Genomic DNA, 13,149 nt, shown 5'->3' with positions numbered 1-13,149 from the left:
CTTCTGAGCCCCAGTGCAGGGCATCCCCACGGCCATGAAACTCTCCTACCCTGCTGGATGTAATATAATTCAATATTCCTTCTATTTCTTACATAAATGTAATATATATTATATACATTTGTTTATATTTGTATATTTTTATATATTCTTACATAAATAATTATTTTATATTATTCTTATATAAATATTTCTTAGAAACGCCCAGACAAAACCCATATTTCTTAGAAATCCTCAGAAAAAACCCACTGTCAAGCTGGAAACAGGCAGGGCAGGACAATTAAAGTCCGTGCTCGAAATCAGCTGGCAGGGAAACTTGCTCTAACTCATCACCCCTCACCAAGCCCTGCGGTTATTTCCCTGAAGAAAGGCCAACTCCCGCTCCCAGCTCTGAAAACCTGCCCGCTTACGGCAGGGCATGGCTCTTCCTCAACACCCCGGTATTTATTTCTGTCCAGTTTGGAGAGGATTATTTGAGTCTGCTTATTCAGAGCCTCAGTGTCCAGCCTTTCACGTAGAATTCAAGTAACCCATGCATTTCAACAGCAGAGATTCAGGGTTTGTCTTATTTATACCAACCACTACTTAGAGAAAACTGGCGTTCAACTACCGTGCACCCAACTTCATGTTCAATTGGTTTTAATCAGTAAGGGGACACCAAGATGTGGTGCAAACACGAGACTTGAGCGCGTTTTGGGCACCATGGCTGGCATTGGACCTGGCCCAGGCCACGGCATCCCCCAGAACCAGCCCACATGTCCCCATCCCCGTGGCCCCACAGATGTCCAGGTGACCCCATCGCATCCTCTTGGCTTTAGCCTGAAGTTGTCACTCGGTAGGAAATCTCCCTTGCTTTCTCCAATTCAACTTTGGCTGACCTTACGAGCAAACTCAACTAATCGAAGGAAGTGACGTGGGAAAATAGCCCACTGGCCATTCCTGACAAGGCAATCACTGTCAAAGCGTGTTGGTCACATCACCCAGCCCCAGTCCCTGCAATGTGGTGCAGGTTCCCTCTTTGACTCCCCCATTTGCAGGCCCCATTTGAGGGCCACGAAGATGATCAGAGGGCTGGAGCCCATCTCCTGTGAGGCCAGGCTGAGAGAGCTGGGGCTGTTCAGCCTGGAGAAGAGGAGGCTCCGGGGAGACCTTAGAGCGGCCTTCCAGTGCCTAAAGGGGGCTGCAGGAAAGGTGGGGAGATACTCTTCAGCAGGGCCTGCTGTGATACGATGAGGGGTAATGGTTTTAAAATAGAGGGAGGCAGATTCAGATTGGATATAAGGAAAAAATTTTTTACGCTGAGGGTAAAACGCCCAGGTTGCCCAGAGAGGTGGTGGATGCCCCATCCCTGGAAACATTCCAGGCCAGGTTGGATGGACTCTGAGCAACCTGATCTGGTTGGAGATGTCCCTGGTCCTTGCAGGGGGGCTGGACTAGATGACCTCTGAAGGTCCCTTCCAACCCTAACCATTCTATGATTCTATGATTCTATGATTCTATGACTCTGGCATCGCAGATGCATCTCTTACAGCTCACTATCACATTTTACATCACCGTAATTGCAAGCCCTGACATACGCTGTCAGCACTTCAAATGCAGAGAGGTTTAGATTTCAAAAGAAAGAGGCGGTCAACATGAATCCTTACTCAAATATACTACTTCTTCCAGCACACGCACTCTGGAAATGCTGAGCACCCTGGGCAGGATGCAGCCCTGTCCTGGTTCCTCAGCATCCTATAGCTCATGCGGTTTGGTGCTCTCACCTTGGCTTGCCATCACTTTTGTGTTGTCATCTATTTAATCAGTCTCCACCACTCCCGCATGGCCCGCAGAGGGGCCCCACTTGCAGCCGTGCCGGTGTCGTTGTTGGTTTTTATTTTACAGGGGTAATAGAGCCTACCCACATCCTCCCAGCCGCGGCTCGCCCCGGCTCCCACCCACGCGTCGCCGGCATTAATGGGTTTACTTTGCCGTGTCTGACAGGTAACGGCCACCGAAATCGGGTGTCACTTTGTCATCCCAAGCCAGCAGCTGCGCGGCTGGCGAGGAGCAGGTGGCAGCCCCGTGTCCCCTTGCATGGGGCGCGATGCTCATGGGATCGGTGTGTCCTGGAAGGCCAGATTCAGGATCCTCGGTTCCGCTCCGAGCCCTGATGCATCCCCAGCCCCGCTGACTCCCCGTGCCCCTTCTCTCCACTTCCAAGGGAGGTTGAAAAATCCACCGAAAATCTGCTGGGGGTGAGCTGCCGGGTGGGACGAGTGCACCCACAGCCAGATGCGGGATGAAGGAGGGGACAAGCACCACAGCCTACTGGGAAGAGCCATCCCCACTGGGAGGAAGAGGATGGAAGCACAGTGCCAGGGATGAAGCCGAGAAGGCGCGTTAGAAGCAGAGGGGTGAAATAAAGTCAAATAGTGGGTGATGGCAGAAGTGGTGAGCTGCAGGACGCACCTAAAGCTCCTTCTGCTTCAGACATCTGCAAAAAACTATCCTATTAAAGCTGAAATCAGGCTTCCACCCCTGCCTCCACGCATCCCCTGTTTACTGAGATACTGAACCAGGGTGGCAGCTGACTTTTGCTTTGTGTCCATGTTTGGCACACATCTCATTGCTGGAAAATGATAAAAAATTATTAAAACACTGTAGCAAACTCCAGAAGAGGGCTGGGTGCACACGCGGGATGGGGACGGCCACCAGATCTCTTCATGGAGGAGTGGCAGAAACCAGGAGCGTGCAGTGAACTCCCATCCCCCAGCCTGGCTGTGCTCTGACGGGGGCTTCAGCTGGGATTTGCAAAAAGATCACTCCTTAGAAAAACAGAAATCATGGGATCTACCCCACGGGTGCGGGTCCGGCTGGAAATGGAGCCCAGCAGCCAGGCTGGAGGCGATGCTGTCGCCCAAGCAGCGTTTTCCACCACGGGACAGGCCTTCTGCCAGCCCACAGCCCCTCTGGACAAGGGTCTGCTCCCAACATCCCCAAACCCTTCATCCTCCAGCCCATCTGCCGCTCGAATCCCCGCTCCCCGGCTGCGACGTCGGGGCGGCTCCCGCTCCTCATTAGAGGTCGCAGCCCCTGAGCAAAGATTAATCTGGCACTTGCGCGAATTTATCTGCTTGAAAAGAGAGGGATCGGCTCTGACCTTGCAGTCTGGAGGCTGGTGGGGAGTTTACTGTCCCCTGAGCTGTCAAGCCAATTCCCTGCAGTACCAAGCTGTTGTTCTTGGCATCTGCTAGGCAGAAAGACTACGAAACACCCCAAATATCTGTTTGATTTAAAAGGTAAATATTAATTTCAGGATGCTGTTTACATAAGCAGACTTTTCGAGCTTGAAGTCATTGCCTTTTGCTAGTTGTCACATGGTATCCGTGTGTATTTAACATTTATTTAACTCTACTTGGTCCTGCTTGTGCCAGATGGCAGGCAGCCTGTGTGGCTAGGCATGGGCTCAGCTGAGTGCTGTTCTGAAGCGAGAAAAGAGGGCAGTTTGAGACAGAAAAGGTAAAAATTTGAGCAGTTTTGCATCTGCAGGTGACCAAACAGCACAGATACACACTGCAGCTCTGGCATCCCTGAGGAGGGGTGGTGTCCCTGCCCCCAAAGCAGGGCAGGAGCCAAAAGCAAGACAACCTGGGAAGCATCATCCTCTGACAAGTCCAAACCAGTGCGGAGCTCTCGCCACGCATCGGAGCCAGGGCAGGGTCTGACAACTTGCCTTTGACTCATTGGCTTTGCATCTCCTTGGCCTGACCGTGCCTGGCACTGCACAGGGGGAGTGGGTCTGCAGACCCTGGCAGAGCCGTCCCTGCAGAGCCCATCGTGGTTTCCACGCACCGGGCGGGAAACCCACAGCTGAAACCCTGCGCCACAGAAGTGTGTGGGTGCCCGGCCAGCTGGTGACCTGGAGGAGCAGATGACATGGGAGAGGACCCGCTTGCCATCTCCTGACATCCTGAACATCAAGCATCTTCATCTCCGTGAAGAGCGGAGAGTTCTTGCAAAGGGATGCGCATCCCTGATACACAGCCTCGAAAACCAAACGCTCACATGTCTCTTTTCCTCCCCTCCAGTCATTTACTCTGCCAGCACTGGGCATTCTGGGGGTAACGCAGCGCTGCCGGTGTCACTGCTTTCCCAAACAACAAAGAAATGCAGCCAGATGGCCTTTGGAAAACAAATATGATATTCAAGACAGTGTCACTGTCTTTATGGCTGCAGCAGACAACCATCAGCTTGAACGTACAAACAAGGAAGGTCTGAGATGGTTTCAGGGACGGCATTACGGTTTCTAAGCTGGAGTGGACAGCCTCAGGTTCAAACATTCATGTTTGAAGAAAAAGACCTGCACGATAAATAATGTCCCCAGATTTTATCACAGAATTATTGCCTGTCTGGGCTCGATAGCCACTGTGCGCTCTGCCTCCCACTCCTCCTCTCCTCCAGCGGTTCTTGCTCGGTGAGGTCCCATCCTTCTCCCTCCTGCACGCCTGCCTCTCCGGGCAGTGCTGACTTGCCTTCATGCACTCGCATCGTGCCAGGAGAAACACTGACTGGACACCAGGACTGTCCTTGGGAAACTCCATCAAGCTCCAGACCTCCCCTTCCAGCACCATCTGCCCACTCTCCTTTCACTCAGTTCTCACCCGTGTAAAGATGCCCGTACTAAACTTTCCATTTTGCCTTGTTCTGAAAATCAGTTCGCAGCAAAGGAAGCAGCAGGTTACTCTGCCATGATTTGCCCCATGAGATAAACCCTTTATCTCATTTCCCACTCATTTTTATGACAGTAATTACTCTTTCTTCAGCATTTTTAGAGCTACACACGCCTGTGAGATGAGAGATTTCCAAGTAACGTTCCCTCTTGCTCATGTTTGCTGTTCTCCGATCAGACCCGTTAATCCTTGCCACCAGATTTGCCTGCCCTGTAGAGGGAACAGGAGGACTGAGCTGGTGTGGGAGCTGGGAGGGGACAGCAAAGGGGTGAGGAAGAAGCAGGACAAGGCTGAAGGAGCTGAGCTGTGGGGAGCAAGAATGAGCATATGTCTTTGCTCAAGAAAGCTACCTCCAGCTCAGGGCTGTGGCCATCAGCTGAGACCTCCTCCCACTCAGAAGCCCTCCAGCTCAGCATCCTGCTCCCTCCTTTTAACCCAGGTCCCCAGAGAGGAGAACAACCTTCAGCTGCTCTCAGCTACCTCGCCAGCTGCAGGGACAGAGTCTGGGAGAGATACCTAAGCATCTCAGACCTGCTGGTGACCCACCTTGGTCCCTACCCTGATGTGCAGGGCCTCCCTTGAGGTGGGGGCTCACAGAAACCCCCAGTTTGGAAGAGCAGGAGCAAGGTTGCAAAGTCCTGCTCCCAGAGACTGAGCTGCCCACCTGCAGCCACCTTTGTCATGTTGAGGACAGGCTTTATTCAGAGGGGGACTTAAGGCTGTGAGAGGAAGGAGGTTTCCTTTGGAAGGACCTTTGCAGGAGCTGGTGAAAGAGGCCCAAACCAGAAGGTTGCTCTACATTGGTGCTTGGGTATGGCAGGACAGCAAACAGAAATGAAAAACTCCATCTTCAGAGCACAGCTCGCTCAGGGTGGTACGAGCTGTGGGGTGGGGTGCCAGCAAATGAGCAGAGCAGACGCCAAGTACCTGCTTGTATGGCAAGCACCGTTCCCCCATGCACCAAACAGAGAAGTACACCATGGAAAAACACAGCCCAAGGCTTGACTGTTTGTCTGATATGCAATTAATGTGTTAAAGATGATGGGAGCATTTCTTGACTGGTGGAGTACGTGGATACGTGGAGTATGAATATTTTAAGGGGTGGGGAATGCATCACATTTAAATGATAAAAAGAAAAGGGTCCAAATAAAGTCCATGTGCCCGTAGAGGTTCTTCTCTAATCCACAAGACTATTTCAAGGACATACAGAAACACCAGCGAAGTGAACAGGTGTTGCTCGGTTGGATGCAGAACATAAATCCATACTCATTTTTTTTCTCTTAGAGTAAATAAACCCTGCTCTGTGTGCCAACGTCAAGAAATGCAACCGACCCCTTCGTCTGATGGCTGTTGACATTTCCCAACCTGTACCCCGGCTCCAGAAAGCACACATCATGCTAGCTCACTGTGTGGCTTAAGATCTGGGGGGCTGGAGGCAGGGAAGGGGCTCTCCAGGCAGGGCAGGCTACAGCGGCATGTGTCCCAGAGCAGGGTGGTCCCCCTGCTTGCAGGCTGTCCCCTCTCAATTCCGTCAGGACACACAGATCCAAAGCTCATCCTCTCCACAGGATCACGCCCATGCCCCAGGGCTCGCCCACAACCCCCACTTGTCTCAGGTCTCCTTAGAAGGAGCACAGAGAACCCGTTCCCTGCTCACACCTCTCCATTTTTGTAGGTGACTCTTGCTGGAGGAGTGGCAGGATGGCCACATTTAAAAGATGAGCTTGTTTCTGTGGGGAAGTCACATGTAACTATGGAAATGTCCCAGAAGCTGCTGTCCTGAGCTCCTACATCTTTCATCAGCACTGAGGTCTGCAACATCAGGCCTGTACATACCCTCTCTCAGTACTCCGTGTGTATAATGAGAGTTATTGAGCACAATGCTCTCCTCTTTGGAGTTTCCCTCTGAGCCGTTTCACCTTTAGAAACAAAGCAGCAATGTTCCATTACGGAGCTGTTCTGTGCCCACCATAGCTTCACCTTGGGCAAATTCAAAGCTGTTGAACAGAAAGGAAGATGAAAATACATTAGCTCCTCCTTCAAAGCTTTCCCCAGCACATCTCAGCACTCTGCTTTGCGGTCCCATCCCTCCTCGCCTCCTCCCCATCCCGAGCAGTGATGTTTCACACCAAGGCACGTCCTGCCAAGGTCAGGGTACCCAGGAGAGACAGGACATGGACCAGGGCAGCAATGCCCCACACCACCAGCACAGCAGTTCCCATCTCCTCCTCCGCACTCAGGCACACAGAGGGCTCCAGCGTGGGTGAGCCCTGGGGAGATGCCAGGCTGCAGCTGGGGAGCAGAGCCAGGTGGATTGAGGACCTGCTCCTGTCACGTTGGGGAAGCCTCTGAGTGCTGCCCCAAGGATGGAGCCCAGCCTGATGCTTTCCTAGGGGCTTCACAAGCTTTAGAGACCAGCTAAATTAAAAAGAAGCCCTTATCAGCACCCGACACAAGAGCCCTTTCTGCTTCACCAGCGTAAATTTGGCCACAGCAAGGCTGTAGATGACACTGAAATGAGGTGGTGGTAAACACAGGCCAGAGCCAAGCTGCAGCTGGCGTGGCAGGAGATAAGAGCTGTGTGGGAGATGCGGGCTCTGGCTGACAGGCTGGTCCAGGAAAGCGCTGGTGCCTCGCAAGGGGAGGAGGCAAAGCCACAAAGTTAAAAGGAGGACGATGGGACTAGACGGCTGCTCCTGTCATTTAAGCACAAATTTGGATCAGCTCCATCATGGGACGTCTGGGCCCAAGAGATGCCTGTTCCTAGCCAGCAAACTCCCAACGAGCCCTGAGCATCTGGAGCTAACCACGGCCAAGCCGCGGTGCACCACAGCTCACCCATAGCTGAGCTTTCAACTGGCTGCTGGCCAGCAACCACCAGCTCAGAACTGGGGGAGTTCAAATCCAGTTTGTTGGGAGCACAGTCCTACTAGGAAGCAGCAGCCCTGACCTGTGTGCCTTTTTTCCCCAAGAGCTGAGTAGGGCTCACAGCTCTTACTGCCTTGATTATGCAGGCAGCCACTTGAGGGGATGGATAGGGCTGCCAGTTTGGATCTCCTGCTCCATCCTAAGAGCTCTCCTGCACTGGTGAGCTTTGCCAAGGCTGAGACAAGAGGCGGCAGGGCACCAAGACTCGCACTGGTACCAGCATGACTTGCTAACCGGTGGTGAGGACACCTGCCTAGGACAGGAGGCTGGGTCCTGGCCCTGCTTCCCAGATTACATATAAATTTTATCGCTGGGAACAGAAACCCCAGCTATAACCCGATTTGCAGACACATGATTTTCCTCCATCTTTTGGGAAATCCCTGACCCAGCTGGCCTACTTGCAGTTTCCCTGGAGAACACCTATCATGGCAAATCCCTCCAGGATGGGAGTGGGCTTGTGCTCAGTTTTCAGATGCCGATCAGATGTCAGCACAAGGCTGCAGCCTCAGCAAACCCTGGGCAGGACTCTCGGGCTCTCGGTGAAGCTCTCGTGATCACGAACTGGCATTTCTGGGCTTTGAGGTACTTATCAGAGGCAAATGGCACTCAAGCTTTGGACTTCACCAGAGTCAAAACACTCAGGTCTCAGCTCTGATGTGGACATTTGACTTAACTTCTGGATTTTTTTCCATGTAAATCTAAAAGAGATTTTCTGTGGCCAGGCTCCCTGGGGCATTTGTGGAAAGGCAGAAGTGCTGGGAGACCAAGCAGGCCCGCGGCGGATCTCCTGACACACAAAGTTCCCTGACCAACGTCACACCTAACCATGAGAGCATGTAGGAAGGCTTTTTTGGGTACCCTGCTTTCCACAGAAGAAGGACCATGGAGCTAGCTGGTCCTTGGGAAGAGCCCCATTCTTCTTTATCGCCACCTTTCAATAGATAAAGTCTTCTAAGATGGAGAGAGACTCTTTACCAAGGCTTGCAGTGACAGAACAAGGGGCAGTAGTTTTAAGCTGGATGTTTAGATTGGATATAAGGAAGAAAGTTTTTATAAATGGGTGGTGAGACACCAGTTGCTCAGACACTTTGGTCACAATACCCAAGGCCCCGGGTATTGTAACACCTCCATGTTAACAGGGAGACCTCAGCGCAGAGGAGGGGAGAAGGTGAGATGGTTTGGGGGAGGCCATAAACCACAATTAGGCTAAAATTAATAATTAAATTCTTATAGAAAGCCTCGCCTTTGACCACACACTGCCCTCCTACACCCCAGACCGACCCTCCCTCGGCCATGCCGGGGCGGGCCGGGTAGGCCGCGCCCCCGGTAGCGTCACGGCGAAGGGCCGGGCCGGGCCGGTGAGGCCGCGGCGGGGAGCGCGGGAGGAGGCGCTGAGGAGCCGGGCGATGGTGGGGATCACGGGCGGCTGCCAGTGTAAGAGCCGCGGCGCGGGGAGGAGGGGTGGGGAGGCGCCGACCCGCTCGGCGCCGCTGGGACGGGGCCGAAGGGCCTAGCGGGGCCGGGGCCGGGCGGCGGCGGGGACGCCTCGGCCTGGCCGGGCCTCGGGCGGCGGGGGGCGGCGCGGCCGGAGGCGGGGAGCGGGGGAGGCAGTGGTGGTGCCGGCCCCGCCGCCGGGCTCAGCCCCCCTAGGCCTGTCCTACCCGGCGGGGGGTACAGGGAGGGGTGCTGCGCCCTGCTCGGCCCTCCCAGCTGCAGACGTTTATATATGAAAATGTGTAATGTACGTGTTTGGCTAGTGTGCATTTATCAGCATGCGCTCCATCGCCCTCAGAGTGTGAGGCAGCCAGGCCAGGAGTGGCCCTGGGGACCCTCACCTGCAAAACCAGCCCGGCAGCAGCCCCGCGGGACGGCCCGCTGGGTTTATTTTTAATTTTCAGGCTGGATGGGGTTTTGTGACCCAGCGCAGGTGCAGGAATTTGGCCACGGCCAGACCCATAGCTTGCACTCGGATGGGCAGCGACCATGTAGCCTGTGTGCCTACATGAAGTCCGTCTGTTGCAGCATCCTCTGCTACTTGGGGTTGGGAAGGTGATTAACCAAAGCTCGGTTTGCCTTAATTTCTCAAAACAGGAGGTTTGTTTCCAGAAGAGTTGCACTCTCTCTGAAAGTGCTGAGGTCGGCAGGAGAGCAGGGAAGCGCGTTGCTGCTGCCAAGGAGCAGGGTCGATGGTTAGCTTGTGCCTCTCACCATATTAACCTTCTGGTCATTTTTGTCATCTGTGCTTTTGCTTACAGCATTTGTTTATCCACAGTCGGGAATGGACCGTGAGCCATCCCAGGCTGAGGAACGATCCAGACGGATCCGCAATGTTCGTGGGTAACCGATGTCCGGGCTGACAGCCTGGACGGGCCATTTACGCACGGGCTGGATCACGGCCTCGAGCAACTCTGTTGATAGGTCAAGCTCAGAGGAAATGAGGGAATTTTAAAATGAAGTGTGATTGCTCATAGGGAAGCAATGTAAAGATAGATGCTGATGCTGATGTGGAAACTGTGGCGGGAGGAAGGCGCAGCAGTGAGCGAGCCGAATTAACATCCACATGGGTTTGCAGAACCCTGGTACCTGATTGACAGGTTCCGAACCTCGCTGCCAGGGAGGGCTCTTCGTTTTGTCTGCCTTGAAGACAAGGCCGCACAGAAGGAGCTCGGGTGAGATCATCTGCTCTAACCTCGCTGTCCAAAAGTCAGCCCTCTGCGCCTGATCTCCCTTTGCAGTCGCAGAGCACGGGTGCTTCCAAGGGTGATTCATCTCACTGGTCTTGAACACCTCTCTCTGAATGAGCTGAATTACGCGCTGGAGGTGCCTGTGCTTTTTCACTGGCTGCAAGGGGAGTCCAGGATAGCTGGCTGAGGATTGGCAGCTGGGAGTTAGGTGAAACAAACCCCACTCGGTGTGTCTGCTTATGGTGCAGCTTGATGGTGTATGCAGAGACTGGTCAGATTCTGTTTCTGTTAGACTGAGCACTGGGAGGAAAGTTTGAAATCCTGCTTAAAAATAATTCAAGCGAAAGGAGTCGGCTGTCTTGTGCCTAAAGCTGTAACTCCAGGGTGGAGATGTGAAACCAGCTCTGTTCTCACTGTGGCACTCTCTGCAACCTTGGGCAAGTTGTTTGAATGCTTTTCTGGGTTGTGGCTGGAATGGATGTAAATGTATACGTAGCCGCTCAGTTTTGCATTATTAAACCACGTCTGAGAGTTGGGCTTTTCATCGGGGTCCTGGTGACAGAACCGGGTCAGGAAGCCGTTGCGCTGACCTTATGCCAGCAGGTACAGCAAGGCCGTAGCCCCTGGCAGGAGAGGGTGACAAGCACCTGGGGTGCTCGGGTGGCTCAGCGGCAGCCCAAGCGTCATTTCTTAGGCAGCTTCCATGTGCCCGTGGCTCAGCATCCATGGGTGAAGTGCTAATGATAACCCTGGTGAGCCATACAGCTGCTCTATAGGGATAAGCACATAAATATGCGTAAATATGCATTATAGCTCTCAGCAGCTTTACAGATAGAGCAGGTAACGATGTCCCGTTAGCGCCAGTTATCGAACAGGCTGAACGCTGGCACAAGACATCACTTACTTCTTGGGCCTAGCGTCTGCCCACGAACACGGTTGGATTTTACCTTTGGGCTTGAGAAAGTGAGTAATCAGCTGTAGACTCATAATTTTTATGAGCACAAATGATATGTATTGCCTTGGTTATCAGCCCAGTGATTTCTGCTGTGATATAAATACAGGTACTGGCAATGTCGGGAGGTTGCTGGATTTCTTTGCATGTGTATTACACAAAAGTGGTTCAGTGCTCAGCGTGAAACTAATGATCCAGAAAGAAAAGAGAGATTTGGGACTGCTTTGAGAGACTTTGGGATGTTCCATATTAGTTCAGGGCACATACTGACTCTCATGAGCATGCTTTCTTACGTGGATACTTCCAACGGGCAGAAATCAAAATGGATCTTTCAGGGACTCAGTCTGGGTTTTCATATACTGTAAAATAAAAGGCTTGAGATGCTGCTCTTCCCTTGCACCAGTGTTTGGGAGTGTGAAATAAACTGACTTTTTAAAGCAGTCAGAGAAAAGAAAAATAGTTTTTTGATTTGCAGCTTCTCTGAGGATAGAAAAGAGCGTGTACTTCAGGTAGAGCTCGTGTCATTGACTCTCTTCAAAGCAGGGCTGGAGTGGAATAGCGAGCTGAGTGCGGCTTCCATCGGCCTGAGCTGCCAAGGCTTCACAGCTGCCTTGAGATGTTGCTGTAAACCACTGGAGAGGGGTGAAGAGCTGCTCGGGTGTTTTGCTGGCAAGAATCAGAGGTAAACTCTTTGACTTCAGAAGAAGGAGGTGGCTGTAAAACTCACAAAGGTGAGAAGTAATCTCTCTCCCGCTCTGATGTAGAAAGTCCTGGAGGCAGTGCTTCCACCCGGACAGGCGATTTACCGGGAACTCTTCCAGACTGAAAGCCACGCTTTCAACCAGTGTCTGGGGCAGAAAACTTCTCCTGTGTCCCTTCACCTTCCCATCCCTTCCTGCTGCACCCTGTGTGTGCACACCTGTGTTTGATTCAGCTACGAAGGTGTCGCGGGACATCGTTTTGGCTGTATTTGTGCACTCCAAGTTAATCAGCCCTGACCTTGGAGCACAGCTAAAACGTTCTTTACTCCATTTCATGTTCTTCTAGAGAAAGAAACACTAACTTCTGCAGTTAGTAACTTACTGGCAGTTGGACTCTGAGGTCAAAATCTGCACATATATTTTCCTCAAAGACGTGCTTTGCAGTCGTGATATCGTTTAAGGGCTCAGACTGTTCAGGCAGGGATTTTCTCCAGTGCAGATTTATGTTGGTGTTTAAGATGGTAGTCGATAATAGCCCTCAACCTTGGGTTGCAAGGATATTTTCAGGAGATAAATGGTATGCTGTATCCTTGACTTTGGATCCACAGGTGACACCTTGAAGCTTTTTGAAATATTACAGGATTCTCTCATTACGGGTATGGTTTTGAATGGAAAAGTAGCATTAGCCATTTTTTTCTGTGGATGTCATAAAATAATCGGGCAAATACTTAGTGAATGCTTGCAAGAATTACCGCTGCTTTTCTCCAAGTGAACTCAATAGACACACCAGTTTGTTAGCATCAATACCAGCTTCTCACTGAACTACATACATCCGTATTTTTTTAATCCTCCTGATCTCTTGGGAGTTGCTCTGTCAGTTCCTAATAGTGCACCTAGTTGCTGTAGCAGCAAGTTCCTCCAAATGTATCACCTGGGACACTCCTGCTTGGCTTTTGTGTGCATTTTGCCACACCATTTCTGACAGAAGGCAGCGGGAGGAGGAGGAGGAATAAAATCCTAAAGGAAAGAAAACAGGGAGGCTGTACGTGGTTGGTGTACGTGGGACTAGGATGGTTTGGCCAGGGACTGGTGAGGGTTGGTTGGGTCGAGCAGTCGCTGGCACTGGTGGAACTGGGCTGGTGGCAGACAGCAGCGCTGGGGATTCAATGCAGGGA

The 13,149-nt window shown here is 52.2% G+C and overlaps 1 protein-coding gene across 2 annotated transcripts in view; it reads left to right on the top strand.

Moving 5' to 3' along the window:
• Positions 1 to 9,010: 9,010 nt before the first annotated feature.
• The window catches only part of CBFA2T2 (CBFA2/RUNX1 partner transcriptional co-repressor 2), a 65,210-nt gene continuing 61,071 nt past the window's right edge, over positions 9,011 to 13,149 (top strand). For both annotated transcript variants that reach the window (XM_086760567.1, XM_086760566.1), the window contains exon 1: positions 9,011 to 9,071. In XM_086760567.1, coding sequence (XP_086616693.1) covers positions 9,044 to 9,071 — 28 coding nt within the window. In that variant the 5' untranslated portion in view covers positions 9,011 to 9,043. The remainder of the gene's footprint in view (positions 9,072 to 13,149) is intronic.

This window comes from Chlamydotis macqueenii, chromosome 16, assembly GCF_036417535.1.
Source record: "Chlamydotis macqueenii isolate bChlMac1 chromosome 16, bChlMac1.mat, whole genome shotgun sequence".
Lineage (NCBI taxonomy): Eukaryota > Metazoa > Chordata > Aves > Otidiformes > Otididae > Chlamydotis > Chlamydotis macqueenii.
Note: the sequence above shows the minus strand (reverse complement) of the source record. Positions and strands in the feature narration are given on the sequence as shown.